The sequence below is a fragment of the Phycomyces blakesleeanus genome (genome assembly GCF_001638985.1).
Source record: "Phycomyces blakesleeanus NRRL 1555(-) unplaced genomic scaffold PHYBLscaffold_18, whole genome shotgun sequence".
NCBI lineage: Eukaryota > Fungi > Mucoromycota > Mucoromycetes > Mucorales > Phycomycetaceae > Phycomyces > Phycomyces blakesleeanus.
Window position 1 is genome coordinate 96,362 of NW_017265151.1, and position 18,949 is coordinate 115,310.

Genomic DNA, 18,949 nt, shown 5'->3' on the forward strand with positions numbered 1-18,949 from the left:
GAGACGAAGAAGACGGAGACGAAGGGGACGAAGAATACGACGACGACGACGACGAAGAAGACTTTTTGGAAAATATTGATGCTTCAATGATGGAAGATATTGAATATGAAGACGAGGAATACTTTGATGATAATGAACTTACGCAAGTATACTTATTGATTGATTGATCTTTTATTGTTATTAAACAAGTTAACAATAAGGAAGGAAAGAAAGAAAAAATGTAACTAACTTGATATTTAAATACACAGAGAGATGATGGAGTCTACTCGAGAGGCACGTAAAAATCTCAAGACTGGTGCAGCGGACGAAATGTTAACAGAAGATATGGAAGATTTCACAGACAATCTGGTGGCAACATCCGGTGTAGGAAAGTTGAGAGGAAAGACCAGACGGCGAGTCACAGCTGGTGAAGTGCGCCTATCAGACGAAGTCAAGACATTGCTGGGAAATGCAAACGGGCTCTATATTGCTAAAGACTACGGTGCAGCTATTGCACTACTACAAGAACTGATTACAAAACACTCAAATGTCCATCAGGCATGGAATACACTTGGTCTAGTGCACGAAGAAATGGGCAATAAGGACAAATCACTTCAATTGCGTATGGTAGCTGCTCATATGTGTGGTACAGATGCAGGATTGTGGAAAGAGCTGGCTGTGAAATCAATGTAAGTATTAAATGTAATGAGTATTGATATCATGATTGAATTAACTATCAGTTAGTGAGAACGACGCAACTCAGCAAGGTCTTTACTGTCTGACAAAAGCACTTCAAATCGACCCAATGGACGTTGACGCTCTTTGGGATCGCGCATATTTACACAAACAATTGAAACAATATGATGAATCACTTGATGGCTTCAATCAGATCCTTGTTATCTTGCCTAACCATTTCAAAGTCATCAACGAACTGGCTCAGATATATCGTATCAAGGGAGAAACAAAGCAGGCCATCAAGCTTTACGAAGAAGCTATTGAAAATGTGACAAGTAATGGAAACTACTACGCTGATTATGACGAGGACGAGGATGAAGATGGTGAAGACGGATTTAGTGACCGCCTTGGGTTTGCTGAGATCAACATGCTCAGTGAGTTATATTTGATTCTAAATGACTACCGACGTGCCTTGGATTGTATTAAAACTGGTATCCGACATGTCCAACATCGTCAGGACGAAGTCTGGTGGATTGATCGTACAAAGGATGACGATGAATACTTTGGAGGAGATGAGGAAGAGAGTACGGATGATCGTTTGGATCTGCCAATTGAACTACGTGTTCGTATGGGTATTTGTCGTGTTTATTTAGGACAGCCCAAGATTGCCGGGGTAAGAGATATCTTTAGCAATAAATGGGATTATAAATGCAATATAATAAAATATATTGACATAAACATACGGATCACAATAGAAACATTTTGAGTACCTACTCAAATATCCTGCCAACACTTACCCAGATCTTCATCAAGACATTGCCTATGCTTACTTTGATAGACGTTACTATGAACAAGCTTTGAATATATTTCAGCGTTTGATCGATTCTTCTGATGCAAGTACTTTTTATATATAGATTTAGAAAACTCGCATTTCATTTACACTTATTTTCGATCTATAGCAAGTTGAGGTGGATCTCTTGATCCATACAGCAGATTGTTATCGTGAAGTAGGCGAGCTTGAAACTGCGGTTGTATTTTATACAAGTGGTAAGTTCATCTCAACCTCTACTGGGACCCCTCAATCAAATTCGCTAACCAAAACAAAACACGTAAATCAAATAGTTTTGGACGAACAACCAGACAATTACGAAGTTGTACTGTCATTAGCACAAGTGTATGAAGAACAAGGGAAAGAAGCAGAAGCTTTGGATCTTGTTCAGTTTGGTAATTATCATCAACATTATTATATGAGATATCGTGGTTTGGGGATTAAAGAAGGATATTGATTATAATTCTATAATTTTATTAATGCACTCTTTTCTCTCTATCTCTCTCTATTTCCTTTGTTATACAGTGATTACTAAAAAGAGAGAAGCCCGCGGCTTGAAAAAGATTGAAGAAGCAAAACAAAAAGGAGAACCCGTTGTGACAATGGAAGAAAACGAAGATTCAAAGGAAACTCTGGCAGATGTAATGAGTCGTTCAGCAGCTGAAGCTGAAGCCAAAATCAATGACAGAGCCAGAAAGCTTGAATTGGATAATACAAAGAAAGCTTCTATTTTCGATGAAGTTCATAAGACTACGATGGCTGATGCTGCACGACAGCGGCGCAATAGGCTTCTGAAAGAAGAAGAAGAGCGTATAAACCATGTAGCAGCTTTATTCAAGAAAATTGAGGAACTTGATAAAATTATTGGCTCCGAGGTTGTTAAAGCCAAGAAAAATTTACACAGAGATTATGTTCGAGCTGCCCAAGATCTCTGGAGAGAGTTCTCATCATCAAGAGCTTTCTATCTTTCTAATAAGGCTACGGTAAGTATATTTAACTAGCAACATGTACAAATCGACCCTAAAGAAAAAAACTAACATTGGTATTAAATAGGGAAAACTAATCCAAGGTTTCTATGTAATTCGTAAATCGGGTATTCCTGAGCCTGGGCCTAATCTGGAAGCCCACAACATGGCCAAGCGTCTATTCAACAGTATTACGAACAAGAAAAAAAATTCATCGGCCACCATTGACTCGTATCAAGAATACCAGCTGGACGAAGAAGAACAAGAGCTAAAAGATAAAGAGGACCGAGATGCAGAAATGACTGCTGCCGACAAGTTCCGCGGGTATTCATTCGATAGATGGCTCGAGATGATTATCAGAGTAAGTAAAGAAGAAGAAGAAGAAGCCTTTGTTATAGAAAAAAAAGAAAAAGCTAAATATGTTTCTGTTTAGTATGCTTATTCACTGACTTGTACCCAACGTGCTGAAACTGCATATGAGGTGTTAAAGAGAGCTTGTGAAGCTATTGTGTTTTATTCACAACCCAAAAGAAAAACAGCTCTTAAGCTAGCTTTACTGGGTAGGTGTACACACACACAGATACATAAATTGTTGCATTGGAAGCCAAAACAATATAATAATAATAATAATAATAATAATTAAAACTTATACTTAATTAATAGGGTGTGCTCTCATCAATAATGATGACTTTGAATCCAATCAAGCCATACGTTGGTTCTGCAACTTTTATCAATTCAAACATGATCCTTACAGATTGTTTACTGTATCAGCCGGTACTGACGCACATGGAGTCGCACAGTTTGTTGCAAATATCACACAGCGTTACTTTGCACGTATTATCCGGTTGATGGATGCAGTTATATCCAGTTACATGTATAGTGCCGGACAGGATCCCAAGGAAGCCAATATTGAGCACATCAAACTTTTACATTCTGCCATCTTGTCTATGGATATTGATCCAAGTTTTGCTACTGAACAAAACTATGGTAGATTTTACCATATACCTGAGAACATGCGATTACAGCTTACAAATGATGGAGGAAACCTTAAGATGGCACAAGTGGACCCTATTCTTCTCACAATGTTTGGTTCCATAATGAGTATCGGAAGAAATTATCTTTCAGCAATCAGTAAGTTTAATAATGCATTTGTATATTGCTTTGATATACTGAAAATAATTGTGCCTATGTGTGTGTCTATAGTGTTCTTATTACGTGCTTATGCACTTGCACCAAATGATACATTGATTACTTTGTTATTGAGTATCAACTTTATACAGCGCGCCATGCAAAGTAGAACGGATAACAGACATATGCAGATTCTCCAAGTAAGTGTATAAATATATTACATCTATGCTTTGGATATATTCTAATACGCCATGAAAAGGGAATGGTCTTTATGAACCAATATAGCAACGAAAGAAAATATTTACAAGAGAAAGCCTACAATATGGGACGCATCTTCCATTTCCTGGGTAAGAAATTGGTTTCTTTTACAAATATTTTACACACCTTAATATTTCTTTTCTCTCTTTAGGACTTACTCATCTGGCCATTCCTCATTATGAAGAAGCGCTTTGCCAACCTTCAGCCAAATACCAGGGTATTCGCAAAGCTCGTCCAATAGAAGATGTATATATGTGGCCTGTGGATAATATGTATAAAGATGAAGATGACGAAGATGATGAGACCGACCTCAAAAGAGAAAGCGCACACAACTTACAAAACATTTATTTAACAAGTGGAAACTTTGCTTTGGCTCAAATTCTTTTAGTGAAGTATTGTTCTGTGTAGCTTGGCTTATAGCTTATCTTAGCTTAGCTATATATATATATAAATATAAAATATAAATGTATTCAAATATAAATAATTAGCCTTTTTCTTTTTATATATATATCTTAATACATTTACTTGTATAGAAACGTTCATTTTTCCTTAATAATAATAACAGTATTTTTTTTTATTTGCTCATTTTGAATGAATGGTCTCTGCAAGAAACATCAATGAAATGAACACTCTTTGCCTCTTGTAAGCAAAAAGAAAAAAGAAAAAATGAAGGAGATGAAAATGAAAGAGAAATGCTTATATTATCATAACAGGATGTATGTATATGTAAATTGTAAAAGGTGCAAATGAAAGAGTAAAGAAATAAATTGAATAAAACAAGCCTGTTTACTGTCTATAGTTATATATATATATATATATATATATATATATATATATATAACAAACACATACACGTCTAAACCAGCCCAAATCCCTTTGCATTCTCAATAGCTGTTACTAGCCGCTCTTCTAGTTTCTCTTCAGAGCTGTATTCCGGTAAAAGAAGGCGGGAAAAGCATGTCAAGGCTGTAGGTAGACGATCACTATCTGGTCCATTTCGTTGAATAATAAATGAGAGTTCCTTAAGTCCGCCAATAGGTACTCGATCACTTGCTGTTACAAACAGTAGTAATTCTCTCTTTTGATCAGGACTCAGAGAATTATGTACTACTGACCAGAATTGTCTGCAAGAAGTTATAGAGAGAATTACATTAGCTTCAATTATTTCAAAATGAAAAATAAAAACTAATAATAATAAAGCCAATTAATAGATTTTTCTTTTTACCTAATTGTAGGATGGTCTGCATGGTATCCGTCGTCATAGTCTGTAACACTTTCAAGATCTTCCATGCAGAGATCTTGACTTCCTGGTCCTTGTCTTAATCCGCATGCAACAACTTGTATTTCTGCCGCAGTAAAAAGATCAAGAGCACGACTACCGATAACGCTCCGGACACCACGTCGTAGGGCAAGAATAGCATCCCGCTGAGCGCGATACATAAAATATGTACAATAATCTTGAACAAACGCTTCTCGATTGTTATTTGTGACTGGTATTGATTCTCCTCCAGGAATCAAGGGAACTGTAATAATGCCTTGACCAAACACCTGGATCGAGATCTCATAGTTGCGATCAAACACATCCTGAACTTCATCTGGCCATTGTAAGAGCTGTTCAAGTCCAGACGCCAGACTTGGCCAATCAGTATTAAGATCAGAAAGTGTAAAAAGCGAATGATTATCGGCTTGTGCATCGACCTCCTGTTCGGTAGGTGCTACCAACACTTTCCAAAAGATATCTGGAAAGGGTAGGTTGATCATAATACCGTTGTAAATAGCCAGTCCAATCATGACTCCTGTCATCTCGTAGTGTCGGACAGTGTCGGTATCCAGATAGGGGCGGATCCAATACAGACGACTTTCGGGATCCATCTCGAATAGCCCCAGTTCAGCAGATAAAAGTTTCTCAAAAAGGACGCCAAAGAACTCTTTCTGTACTCCGCCCTGGTCCATACCCTCTTCACCACCTTCAACAAAGCGTACCTTGAGAGGTTTCTTGATATCTGTCCATTTACGCGAAACTTGATCCCAAGCATCCTCTACAAATGAAATACGTTTGATTTCAAGTAATAAATACGGATATGTCGCAGTCCGTAGATTGGTTTCTAAGTTCCGGACCATTCGTGGCGCATCTGATAGTAGTCGCTGAGCGTGCACAACCAGAGTGTGATTCACGCAAGCATCTTCATATTCAAGCGACATTTGAGCCATGGCATCCATGTGTAATATCTTGCGTTTGACATTTGGTGGAAATAGGAAAGAGTAGTTGAACCAAGAAAAGCAGTATCCACCCCCATTGAGCGGTGAGACAGTGGTGGGTCCACTAAGAAAGAGTCGGGTGCGTCTGTGTGGGTCGGGTAGACAAAGTATATCGGTAGACAAACGTCCTTCTCCATGTAAGATAACACGCTTCCAGGTGCGATATTCTTCTTTGATATTAAGTTTTCGACAGATGGACTCATTATAGAACACATCTGGAGATAGCGGCGAAGATAGGTGCTGGCTAGCCTGATCTACAACAACAATTGTCAATAGGTGGATGAATATAGAGATTTTTTTTTACATACATAGCAGCTCAAGACATTTGACAGTTAGAATAGCAACATCACTATCCCCATGCTTGTACGGTCCAGTATGAAAGTGATTAAGAAGATAGTTCTGGAGATGGTCAACCAGGTGTTCAAGCGTAGTTGCATGCATCCTGTGATATACATATATATCAGTACACAATACATAAATATATATATATATATATATATATATATATAAACAGCATAAACAGGGATAATACCTTGAAATCATCTGTAATAATAAATGTCTAATGAGGCTTTGCTTACGAGAAGCAATAGTACCAAGAATATGAATATACTTTTGAGTGAGGACAGTGGACCATCCTCTTTGGGAAAGAATATCGTATGTTTGAGAGTAAGCTATCCAAGCGGATAGACTGGTAAGTGAGCGCGCCCATTCAAACATGACAGTGCGATGTTGAATAGTGCTCTCGTTTAATCGTCGTACTTCTGTCATTCGGTCAAGATTCATGTTCATACGATCTAGGAGTGTCTCGAATCCTTCGGCCATGTACCCCATTGTTTGTTGTTGTTGTGAATGTGGCAAATGATTGAGTTGATCAAAGAAGGTTTGGAGTTGACAAAAGTCAATTTTCTGTACAGTTTGCTCTTGCCAATCTATCCCATCTCTTGCCAGGAAGCTGTTTCCAAACCCTTCCCAGTTTTGAAACACTCCTCTACACCAACGACCCATTTCTAGTGTATCACCCAAACTCAGAAAAACTCTCAATTGATGGTCTGCACTCTTTTGATTGATAGCAATTGGACGTATAGCCAGTAACATCCCGTCTTCTGTGTCTCCATTGACTTGATCACTAAAATGATCAGTCGATCCATCACTGTCAAGAAGATAATAGCTCTCTCCTTCTTTCTCATCGTCTGTTTCTCTCTTTGCTTTATCGTCGTCATCGTCGTCATCTTCATCTTCCTCTTCAGAACGATCGTGGCGACTTTCCATGGTGTGCCAAATACCCCAAAATTCTGACAGCCAATCAGTCTGGTGTTCTGAACGTCGAGAACGTTGGGATAATCGAGCGGAGCCTTTTGTGTATTTTCCAGCATCTATAGAGAGTCTTTGACGTGGTCGAAAGCCGAAGAAGGAGATAAATGGAGATACGATGAGGGACGGAAGGCGTGATGGTGACGATATTCTAGTATCAGTAGGAATATTAGTAGCAGTAGATTGAGACGGAGAAGGAGGAGTGCAGAAGTGATGATCAGGGCGAGAAGCAAGTTGAATGGCCATCATAAGTGCTGCTTGATGGTGAAGATTCAATATACTACCTATAAGTTAACGTATATTACAATTAGATACATGTTGTATATTTTATCATTTTTATATATCCCAACAAGCGAAAATAAATAAGAAAAGCAAGAAAATATGTGTACTTATGCTTATGCCTACGTCTATGCCTATTTCTGTGATTCTGATTGTGATTATGCTTATGCTTGTATATACGTATATAATACATGTAAATATATGGATCTAGCTATCTTACCTCGGCCCGTGGAACAAAACCGATTTTGGCAGGTGGTTTGGCCACACCCTTGGGTGAGTTGTCTAAAATACTTTTCAATTCTAATTTCATATTCCTGCTTAGCTTCCTTGAGCCTCTTTATTTTCTGTGATTTTGGTCTCGGGTCAACGGGGGGTGTTGGTCGAGTCTTAGTGTGGGATGGAGTGGGTGCGAAGGGCAATGAAGAGTATTTTGGCTTGGGAGGACAGGGAAAGTGCTGACATACACTATTAGGATTACGTGTGCCATGGATAATTGTACATGGTTCTTTGGGTTGCATGAGAGCATCGGGCATCTTGACTGCGGGTTTCATTGTAGGTGGTCGTCGCTTGGTTTGGTCTGATTCTCCATGTCGCAAATCGTCTTCATGGCGGTTGGTCTGGCGTGTGTTATAGTCGAGATTCTCTTCATGAGAACCAAAAGACTCGCTTGTTTTGCTTTCCTCGTCTCGTGGATAGTGTGTGTTGGTTGGTGGCATTATTGGTGAAGGTGGTGGTGAGTAGAGAAAGGCTGAAGGCTGGGTGGGTGAGTCTCTGGCGTCAATGAAGGTCGACATGGAGTTAGTAAAAGAAGAGGCAAAAATAAAATAAAAAATAAATAAAATAAAGAGGCTTTGTTCGGGCGTTTTGCTTAAAAGTACAACAACAGACTATCAAAAATGGAATAGGTAAGTTGAGAGTACAAAAAGAAAAAGAAAAGCGGAAAACGGGGATGGAAATCGTGGGTTTCTCCTATGGTGCACGTGATCTGAGACCACCTGAGTACAAAGTTTCGAATTTTCTTGTGGTGCAATGAAAATGTGATAGTTTATTAATAGGGGAATAACCTCTGACTTTGTTAGATCTGGTAAATACTGATATAGTATGATGTGATACTATTGAATCGACGTAGATGAGATATAAAAGTAGTATTTGCATAATGTCACATCTTTGTATCATAGTACAAAATAGGGATATGCCAGTCACAAAAGACGAATTGCCAATGTATTCGTTTTAATTGGTGACTGAGATGGAATATTGAACTATCTAATTTCCAAAAATAGAGTTTGTGAATTTCTGGAAAACTTGCATGAAGTTTGAAAATACTATCCTTTATTTTACAAGACATATATATATTATGCAAAATAAGAAGAAAAAAATGAAACTTTGCCTTGGATAGTATAAAGATTAATATATTATACACGGCTGACTTATGGTAAAGTAGTGTAAGCTCGGGATAGAGAATGATCAACAAACCATTCAACATAATTGTGAATTATAAAATTACAAGCATTTTTGATTCCCAATGAAAGGTTTTTATCCCAGCAATATAATTCATATTCATTTTAGATTTTGTTACCAAAGTAATGATATTAATAACAACAATGGCTGTTCAACAAAAGACAATACGATGTAATATTAAAGAGAAAAGAGAGTTTCTCTTTGTATGTAGGTTTAATATTTGCAATTTTTAATGTACCTTTTCTTTCATTGAAGAAAATGTAATACTAATTAGTGTATTATCACAAGATACAAGCCTTTAAGAACTTATTATTGTTTCATTATATTCATCGTATCAAATAATTAGCGATAATAACGTATTGCTTCTTTTGCGAGTTTTTTTCACTAGTTTTGTGAAACTAACAACAACTGCATCAACAGAGCAGATTTCACCCAATATAGCATGATATTTGTTTCTTGTCATAGGCACATTTGTCAAAATTACTTTGGCTCAGCTACGCTCGTACTAAGAAATATCTCTTCTTTTCTTTTATTATTAGTCAAGCTCACCATGAAGTACTATATTATATTACAAGAAACCCATATCCTTCATAATACATAAGTTATTTTGAGATAATATGATTGTGTACACAAATTTTGAATACATGTCAATATTTCTCATGTATTTTTTTTTAAAAAAAAATATTCGGAAGACGAGTGCCAATTATTCCTATAAAAAAGTCGTGTCGCCTGCTTTGAAGACCATATCGCATGTTTAGAAATCAAATGTAGTACGCTCAACAAGAAAATAATAAAAATCTTTCATCCTTAAGATATATATGTATTGGTATTGTGACATTATTTCTATGTAATTTCTAGAAGCAAAAATACAGCTAGCAAGAAAATAGCTGCTTAGACCAATCATAGATCATAATATTATTCGTATTTAGGGTCCTTTTTTTGGAGGTATTTCGCTTAAAAAAAACTGTCTTAGGAATATCGAGCTCCACTAAATAATAAGCGATTGGTGAAAATATAGTCAAGTCAACCCGAAAGAGGAAGATATTTCCTCAAAAAGGTATTGGTCCGATCACAGATATTGTGTTTCTTGAAATACTTCCTTAACCTCAACCTCATTTTTTTTAATTAAAAAAAAAGATCGATGTTTTTAGCTATTTTCTTTCACAATGTAATGATCCGTTGTCTCGGGTTAGCTTTTTAAGGGTTCCTTCTATTGTGTAAAAAGGTTAGCTGAGTATTTATGTATATATAATTAGTTTGTTTCAAGATAAAAACAGAAGCCATTGCGTTTGAGGAGTTATAAAACAGTAATGAGGTAAATCCCATGAATTTATCTAAATATTTAGAGAATATAATAGTTATGGTTATAAATCTGCTTGAACAATTGAGCAGTCTTATAAAAGTAATATTGTTTTTGAAGTACTGATATGATAATAACACTAATACTAAGGCTAAAACTAATAGCTAGCAAGATATTGAAACGAAAGATTTAACAGAAAAGGTCGGATAAGTTGTAATAAAGGTTGTCGTACATTATAAATATAATTTAAAACATACTGTGTGCCATCGTGTCAAATATTTACCGTGAGTCGCTTCAAAGTATGCTTATTTTTCTATGTAGTTAAATATTTGGATATTACGTTCAATAATATTTTCTAGTTTATAAGATTTGTTCAAATGATACCCATTAATTTTACTGTCTATATACGTACCTGAAACAGACTATATGAAAAGGAGATGCTACTTAAATAGATTAATCATTAGAATCAGATCACTTGTTGTTGTTTTTGCTGTAGTCTTTCTAGGATTGTTGGACAAAATAATTATTAACGTCACTCTCTATACAAGGATTTTAAAGTTCCTTTTTTTGTCTGTGTCAATAACTCTATTAGGGATTGCTCAAAATGACTGTGCTTTTACTTTAAATAAAGAAATACCAGGTAGCTATCTGTCTGATCCCTTGTGCTCCTATTGAAATAAATCAGAAGATGAGATTATTTAACAGAGTATTGAATATAAAAAAGGGAGACTCATAGGTTGTGTAATTGTCAATATTAAATATTGCCTTTAGCGTATAACTAGTTTTTGTTTTTTTATAAAATAAATAAAATGAAAACACTTTCAACATTTTTGCTTATTTATAATAGCCCATTAAAGTGTTTACTCCCTATTGCATATCACTCAAATAGACAAAAAAGAGAGGGGATTCTTAAGAAGAAATAATCAAAGATTTTAATTTACAAAAAATCTTATTGTAAACAGCCTTGTTTAGAATAGTGTCTTGGATGTGTATTACGGACAAAGAGAAAAAAGAAAGAAAGACAAACTCCTTTTGATAGTAAACATAAATATAAAATTAAGAACAAAAATCTACGTTTCTTGGCATTTTATCATAGTTCCATAATGTTTTACTAGAGACAAGTAATTTCAAAATACTAGGGCATGTTCGGGCAAAAAAGGTCTTTTAAATAATTCTTGTTTTATTATTACTATTTTCTTTTTAAAAAAAGAGCCTGAACAAAAAAAAATAGCGACCTCAAAGCCAAGAGGTATTAGCAAGTAAACAGCAGAGTACCAGACTTTTTATTAATATTTAAAGAAAAAAGATTCTCACTATGGCAAGGGACACATTTTGATATTCTCAAAAAAAATATCTGTGCCATATACCACTGCTTTTTGAGTTTTTCTCTTTGGGTGCCTTTATTTCTCCACAAAAATTGGGCATCACTTTTTCTAAAGAAATAATTATAATAATTAATGTGAAAATTTCATACTGGAATTAGTAAAAAGGAAGGTACTTTTGTTTGATTTTGTAGCTTCCTTCTTTCTTCCCAAGAATCCTTGGGCCGGTTAAAGGCGAAACACAGAATATACACATTTGTGATGCAGACAATGGCTGCCTCTCCGTATGTATTCTGCTTCCACTTCCCATAATACCTTCTAAAGCCTTTAATTTGAGGACCTACACCGGACCCCCGATCACCAATGCAGAGTATTAAAGACTTTTTGAGGAGGGATTATCTAAAGTGATATCTATAATAATATGGAGCTTTGATTTGAAACGAATTGTCATCTGTTGGAAAAAGAGCTATTGTATTTTTTTTGCGAGTAAGTCTCTGATCTTGTTAGCCTTCATATAAGACTTATATCTAGATTCTTTATGTTATTCAATCGTCCGGTATAACTTATCCTTGTCATCTATTGTCCCCCAATTTGATTTGCATTCCTTGATTTTCTTTTGGAAGTTACTGTCTTCCAGCAGCTCTAACTCTCTTTCACGGGTATATTCAAGTGTCTTGAATTTCTTCTGTTAAGCTTTAAAGTTCAGAAAAAGGAACATCCTTTGTTTTTCATCCTTCTTGTATAATGCGTGGACTTCTTAAAATCTGTGCTTCATACGACTGTTTTTTCTCCTCCTTTACGGTGCCATCGGCTCTTATTTTTGATCCCGATAATTGTACATCTTTAATTCCTGGTAGACATACTATCCGATGTGCAAAAGGTAGACCATACGATCTACATGCTTTCTGAATTTCACCCATATCAAATACTGTTGCCAAAATGCTCTTTTGTCGGCGTATGAAACGAATATTATACTTTTTTATATTCGGGGCTTCGTCTGTCACACAAAGTCAGCCTGTTTCTCGTTATTTTCCCTTTCAATTGTTTGACAGTCCTTTTCTATCTTTCTTCTCACCCCCCTTTCTTTCTCACTTTTCAAATTCAACGCATGACGACTCCTGTTCAACGAAAGACCACCCTACCGTTTCCACCATTGCCACAAAAGGCAGATGCGCCACTCAAACCCACAAAATCACGCAAACCTGCGATGACAACTGGAGATCTTGCTAGAATGGTATTGACAGGATTAGGATGGGCCATTGTCCTATTCTTTGTAGGATCTTACCTCATCACAGAGTCATGGACTTGGGGATACAGGGGAAAGTGGACAAACATCAATAATTACCTTCCTGTAAGTCGCAATAAATCTTTAAACAATATCGCTAAAAGAAAACATTATTAGCGTAAGGAACTTGTGTTTTCAGAGGAACAGTTGTATCGTTATGATGGCAGTAATCCCAATCTACCAATCTATGTAGCCATTGAGTAAGTTTATCTATATTTTCTTTCTTTCATCAATGCACTTTTATCTTATGTATATTTGTATCAGTGGTGATGTGTATGATGTTACAACTGGCGCTGGATGGTATTCTGTGGTAAGTACCTTTGCCCAATTGCTATATATTATAGTTGGCAAAAAAGTAGACTTATGTGTTGAATAGGGCGGAAGTTATCACCATTTTGCCGGTAAAGATGCAGCCCGTGCTTATGTTACTGGCTGCTTTAAAGAACATATCACACACGATCTTCGTGGTCTCACCACCGACCAACTCAAGGTATAATTTACGCACAAAATTTATGTAATGAATCGGAGGACTTAGTATTGAATTCTTCTTTTTTTATCTTTGTTTCTTTCTCAAAAACAGGGAGTGGAGCATTGGAAGAAATTCTATCAAAACCATCGATCATATTTCCGTGTGGGGCGTGTCTTACATCCTCCCATTGACGACAGCACACCTATCCCAGAACCTTGTGAATCTGCGGTAGGACAGAAGCCAAAGGGAAAGGATAATTAAGAATTCGATATATACATACATACATACACACACATATACATATACATATATATCTTGTTTTCATTCATTTAAAGCATCTCTCAAATGAGACTAGAAAGAGACATATACACGCAGGTGTACACACACACACATACATATATATACATATATAAAAGAGAAAGTGTACTGTATTTCTTTTTCTTTTTTTTGAGTGTCTACTTGAAATCAGCAGCCTTTCCAGTCTAGAATAATTATACACAAAGTATCAGTAAATGATACACCAAGCACACACAAACACAAAACATGTCCTTACTGTCAAGAGTCCCACAATAAGACCAAAAAGACCAAGGACCGATCCAAAGATCTCAACAACCAAGACCTTAACAAACAACTGGGGATCCTGGGCATCGGCTAAAGCAGCACTCGAACCTGTAACACCGACACATACACCACACAACAAGTTGCAGACACCAACTGTCAAACCACCCCAAAAGATAGCATGACCTATACATACATAAAAAAGAAGAATATATATAATTTCATTTAAATACACCTATATTTTTTGTGATCCCAATAAATTAATATTCTTATAAAGTTACCGGTAAAGTAGTTAGAAGGGGTATAGAGCTGATCGGGAGATACATCGCTGAGCTTGGAGGAGTAGACAATAGCCATAATGACACCATAAATAGCCACGACTTCGCAGAAAATAATGGAAATCAAGTTACGGGACTGGATACGTGGTGTCTTGACAGCACCACCGAGCAGTGAAGAGCCAGTGATAAAAATACCCCTAATAATAAATTAATATATGCTAAAAAAATGGATAATTCAGTACCAAGCGGCACCAGTGACTGAGAGACCAATGCAGAGACTCATTCCGAGCAGAGCCCAGATAAAAGGTGAAGTTTCTTCGAGCAACTTTCCAACATTGAAGGCTTCACCCGTGCCAGTCAGGAGCATGTAGAGCCCGACAATAGTCACGAGAGAGAGTGTACTCCCGGCAATGGACGTGTAATAATAGCCAGGCATAGATGAAGAGAAGATGGAGGAGGGAACAAGGCACGCTTCTCGTTTCAAAGTAAGGTCGCTCGAGAACAGGTTGAGGCAGCGCTCCATGACGTCACATTGGTGTGTCCCTAGCCATGTCCGTCAAGAAAATGGACTGAAGAAAGGGATCCCACTTTGGATATCAAAGTGGCTTATTACTTCTCTTTCTTTCCACGTCTTGATTTTTTTTAAATACATTTCTCTTTTCTTCTTGCTATTTATTACTACCACTACTACCACTACTACCACTACTGCTATTACTGCTATTATTATTCGATAGGCATTTTATACCCCAAACCTTTATTGTTAAATTCAAAGTAAAATAACATAAATAAAAATGCAAAATTTTAGAAAATCTACCAAACGAATAAACTCCCAAAAACAGAAAACCAGACAAGCAAAGAAACCAAAAAGAAACAAGTGAGAGATGTATGAGAGGGTGACGTACAAAGGTAGTACGTTTTATGCACCTGTTCTATTTGAAGCTCCACGTTTCTTCCCCTTGGCTTGCATCTTTCTTTTTCTCTTTTCTTTTATAAATTTCTTGAGCGTAGGATGGAAGGGGTGGGCGACGCATTGGTGACAAAGGAGCAACCAAATCCATTGGTGTTTGGCTTGAATCCAACCGAACAACCACAAGAATATACTATGGGAGAGAAGGCAGTGATCCAATTATTGTCCAAACTAGATAAAGTAAATAAGCTCTTTTTTTTGTGTAGCTGTGACTCAACTTGTTATTTCATAGGGATTGCAGACCATTGCGAATCTGCGATCAGTACTGACATTCAAGACAGCAGAGTTAAATGAAGTACTCGGACAGCTAGAAGTTATCCAACAAGCAGTCGTGAAAGTAGAAACAAGTACATGCCAGATCGAATTAATCCTTAAAGACTTGGGTTTATCAGAATCTCAGGCACGGGAAGCCCTGCTGATGAACGCCCATGCCAGTCTTGAGGCTGCTATCCAATCCGCCTCTCGCTTGTGTGATGGATCAAATCATGTGCCTTCTATATTATTAAAAAGCACTAGCAGTGGAAGTAGTGGAAGCAGTAAAAGCAGTGGTGGTTGTAGCAATACTCGTATCATTAATTACGAGTCTACCAAAGAAAGAGTGTTTGTGTCCAGAATACGCTACAGACCCGATACCAAACATCTTTTAAGACAACTAAACGGACTGTTGAGTGAGCTCGATCTTGATGAAGCTCGATTCTTTGAGAAGATTGGCACCATAGGTGAGTACGAGAATATATATGGGTTCTATGAGAAAAGGGAAAAGAGAGGCAAAATAAGGATATATGCACTAAGAAGCAACCACCGACAGATGATGTGCAGGTGCTGCAGAAGGCCTGTGTTGACCTTGATATCTCTCGGACAATCGCTCTCTCGGCTAAGAGTAACATCAAACGAAGAGAGCTTCTTCTAAGGAGTGCACGTAGAAAAAACAATTTGGAAGAAGTGAAACTTGTACGATCTGTGTTTTTTTTAAAAGAAAAATTTTGAAATCGATACTTATCTAAACTACTTTTTTATACAGTTAGGACATAAAATAAGGGAAGGAGTGACAATGTGGAAGACCTACACCCGAGACGCTCCCATGATTGTTAATGGAAAGGACGTGCTCATGACACTCGACATGGAAGACGAACTCATGGCCAAAGATGCAAGTCTCAATATTATAGATCATGTTTAATTCCCACCCCTCATTTTTTTGCCTTCTAAATAGTTGCCCGTTCATCCTCAGCGACTCTCAATCGACGGTCAGTCTAGAAAGAGCTCGCCCACACCTTCAGCGTCTGCCACAGCACGCAACACCCGTATCTCTCTACAAACACCCCCAGACTCCTTCCCACGGACCATAAGACGTACTTCTGTTCCAATAACTCCGCCAGAACATTCTGTCCTATTTCCTGTTCCTTCTAAACGATCGACCCCTCGCCCGTCATCAAGTATCAAACCTGTGACGATAATCAAACCTTCAATGAGTATTAAGCCAACGATTAGTATTAAGCCCTCTGTGAGTGTACGACCATCTATAAGTGTTCGCCCTTCAGTAAGTATAAAGCCCACACTCTCCAAAGCAAGCACCACACGTGTATATCCCTCACCTCCCAGGGAAACCCCGGTGTCTGAACCACCATCCAAGAAGTCACTTATCAAGCCACCAACTCAACGTGGACCTGGATCCACTCTACGCTTACGTAATATGCTTGCCAAACGGCAGCAACTCCCTCCCAAGCACCCTCTCGACTCTACAGATTAATTCTCTTGCTTTGCTTTGCTTTGTTTTATTTTATCGTTATTATCTTACTTTTTACACATAAAAAAAGGGTTTCTCCTTTAGCACAGTCACAGGAACTAGCGGCATGAAATGGAGATCCAATCTTCTTTTTTCTTTTTTCTTTGGCTGTCGAATTTTTTTTTACCAGTTGTACGATCGTGAATGGTTACACAGAATCGTGCACGGTGACTCTAGGCATAGTAATCTATTCTATTACCAGTTGCTGTACCGATCCACACTCAATTAAAACATAGCCTCGAATAAGGTCTGATGACCAGCACTCCTTTTTAACACATCCATTCTCAAACCGAGTAGAATCCGGTATCTCAACACTGTCCGGAGACTCATAAAAAGACTTGATCTTGGCTGTTGCTTCTTCAGATAATTGTTGACAGCTGGTTCTTGAATAAATAATACTGCTCAGACTATAGATATGATGCCAGGCTTTATCATCTTCTCTTCCGCCTTTACGGACACATAGTAAGTTGACTCGCTTGTCTGGAGTGCATGTACTGTTTGGCAGATTAAAAAAGGTTGTCTTGTTAATCGATAGCTCTTCAAAGTTGGTATAATGCATGTCAAAAAGGCGTCTGGCAGGCTCACTGTCTGGACACTTCCCATAGACGTTGACCTCCAACAGATACATATTCTTTAGATTCAAACATCGCGCTGAAATATAATTTAATATTTTTGCCTCCATTACTGCTTTTTCAATCCGTAGCTTCTTAAGAATGTGACCCGATATCGGGGTTTCGGTTGTATTGAGAACCAAAGAGGAAGCCGTCATAGAAAGATCATCAAGATTTGGACAATTATCCAATAACATATCGATTGCCAAACAAGTATTTTCACCCAGGATTTCCACTCTAGTCAATTTATGAAAACCATGGAGACTCATCGGGATTAAATGTGTATCATCAAGGATACCCGAAATTTTTAACTGTAGACCAGTTAGACTTGCAGCAGTTGAGCGAGAGGCCGCTTGCAGGACGTCAATGACGGACAATGGATTGGAAGGGTGGATGTACACGGTGTAAAAAAGAGTTCTTAGAGCCGTCTTTGATCGCGCCAAAAGATTAAAGAAAGCTTGAAAAGGCCACGTTTTTGAATCAACACCAGTGATGTGTAGGTTCTCTAAGCACTTGAATGCCACCGGGATGTCTTCTAGGGCACTCACAATATCTGGATCGGGCCCTGAAGCTGCACCGCTGTACACATCCATATGCCATCGTAATGTTTGTATCTGAGGATGCTTGTAAGCCCAGTAAACAATCCACATTAACTGTGTTGTATAAAACCTTGTGGTTAATGACACCACCTGTGTTTTGGATACTTTCGGTAAGGCTATTATGTCTGCATTTGTAAGTGCGTCAAAGTTCCCCACCATTGTGAAGCTTTCCAAATGAGGGACGCGTTGATGTATTGCATTGACATACTCAAATGTAAAAGGCTCATGGCTGTCCCACATGTCCGATGGCAATGCCAGTGATTTGAGTTTGGGAAGGTAACTAAGCGATCGTAGAAAGTCTGTTCGCGTAATGCCGTCAAGGAACATCGTTAGGTCCTCCAAGTCTTTCCATGCCTCCCAATTCAAAGGTGATGTAAAGCATCCCCGGTCTGCCGATCCCTTTTCAAATTCAAGTTTGGAAACACCCTTGCATTCATTTTGTAAAAGTACCAATAACGGCACCGTCAACTTTGCTTGTTTATGAAATGTGAGGTCGCGTGTATACTGCCCGAAATCGAAGGCGTTATGCTCTGGATTAGTAATGGTTTCCGCGAATGAAACGAGCCATTTATGCGACCAAAAAGCTGCACGTCTCCACAGTTCTTTTTGGAAGGCTGACTGCCATCCATGGCACAC

The 18,949-nt window shown here is 37.7% G+C and overlaps 6 protein-coding genes across 6 annotated transcripts; 3 read left to right on the plus strand and 3 right to left on the minus strand.

Moving 5' to 3' along the window:
• Nucleotides 1–417: 417 nt before the first annotated feature.
• Nucleotides 418–922, plus strand: PHYBLDRAFT_102956 (hypothetical protein; the record flags this gene model as incomplete). Its single annotated transcript, XM_018427747.1, has 2 exons — nucleotides 418–668; nucleotides 724–922. Coding segments are annotated over 2 exons (450 nt in total), but the record flags the coding sequence as incomplete, so codon positions are not given.
• Nucleotides 923–3,710: 2,788 nt separating this feature from the next.
• PHYBLDRAFT_159516 (hypothetical protein) lies at nucleotides 3,711–4,410 on the plus strand. The gene is made up of 3 exons (XM_018434003.1): nucleotides 3,711–3,776; nucleotides 3,836–3,923; nucleotides 3,986–4,410. The coding sequence occupies exons 1-3, from the start codon at nucleotides 3,735–3,737 to the stop codon at nucleotides 4,240–4,242; spliced, it is 387 nt and encodes a 128-aa protein (XP_018288459.1). The 5' UTR covers nucleotides 3,711–3,734; the 3' UTR covers nucleotides 4,243–4,410.
• Nucleotides 4,411–4,690: 280 nt separating this feature from the next.
• On the minus strand, nucleotides 4,691–6,111 carry PHYBLDRAFT_115407 (hypothetical protein; the record flags this gene model as incomplete). The annotated part of the gene is made up of 2 exons (XM_018428460.1): nucleotides 4,691–4,958; nucleotides 5,060–6,111. Coding segments are annotated over 2 exons (1,320 nt in total), but the record flags the coding sequence as incomplete, so codon positions are not given.
• A 6,883-nt stretch (nucleotides 6,112–12,994) lies between these two features.
• On the plus strand, nucleotides 12,995–13,778 carry PHYBLDRAFT_115181 (hypothetical protein; the record flags this gene model as incomplete). The annotated part of the gene is made up of 5 exons (XM_018428442.1): nucleotides 12,995–13,114; nucleotides 13,166–13,248; nucleotides 13,313–13,358; nucleotides 13,425–13,538; nucleotides 13,629–13,778. 5 exons carry the CDS (start codon nucleotides 12,995–12,997, stop codon nucleotides 13,776–13,778), a joined length of 513 nt encoding a protein of 170 aa, XP_018288461.1.
• Nucleotides 13,779–13,815: 37 nt separating this feature from the next.
• PHYBLDRAFT_135119 (hypothetical protein) lies at nucleotides 13,816–14,792 on the minus strand (the record flags this gene model as incomplete). Its single annotated transcript, XM_018429697.1, has 4 exons — nucleotides 13,816–13,999; nucleotides 14,071–14,261; nucleotides 14,357–14,550; nucleotides 14,596–14,792. 4 exons carry the CDS (start codon nucleotides 14,787–14,789, stop codon nucleotides 13,973–13,975), a joined length of 606 nt encoding a protein of 201 aa, XP_018288462.1. The 3' UTR covers nucleotides 13,816–13,972.
• A 1,675-nt stretch (nucleotides 14,793–16,467) lies between these two features.
• On the minus strand, nucleotides 16,468–17,753 carry PHYBLDRAFT_159518 (hypothetical protein; the record flags this gene model as incomplete). The annotated part of the gene is made up of 3 exons (XM_018434004.1): nucleotides 17,116–17,753; nucleotides 16,913–17,047; nucleotides 16,468–16,837 (listed from the first exon to the last, which is right to left on the minus strand). A coding segment is annotated over exon 1 (436 nt), but the record flags the coding sequence as incomplete, so codon positions are not given.
• Between the last annotated feature and the right edge of the window lie 1,196 nt (nucleotides 17,754–18,949).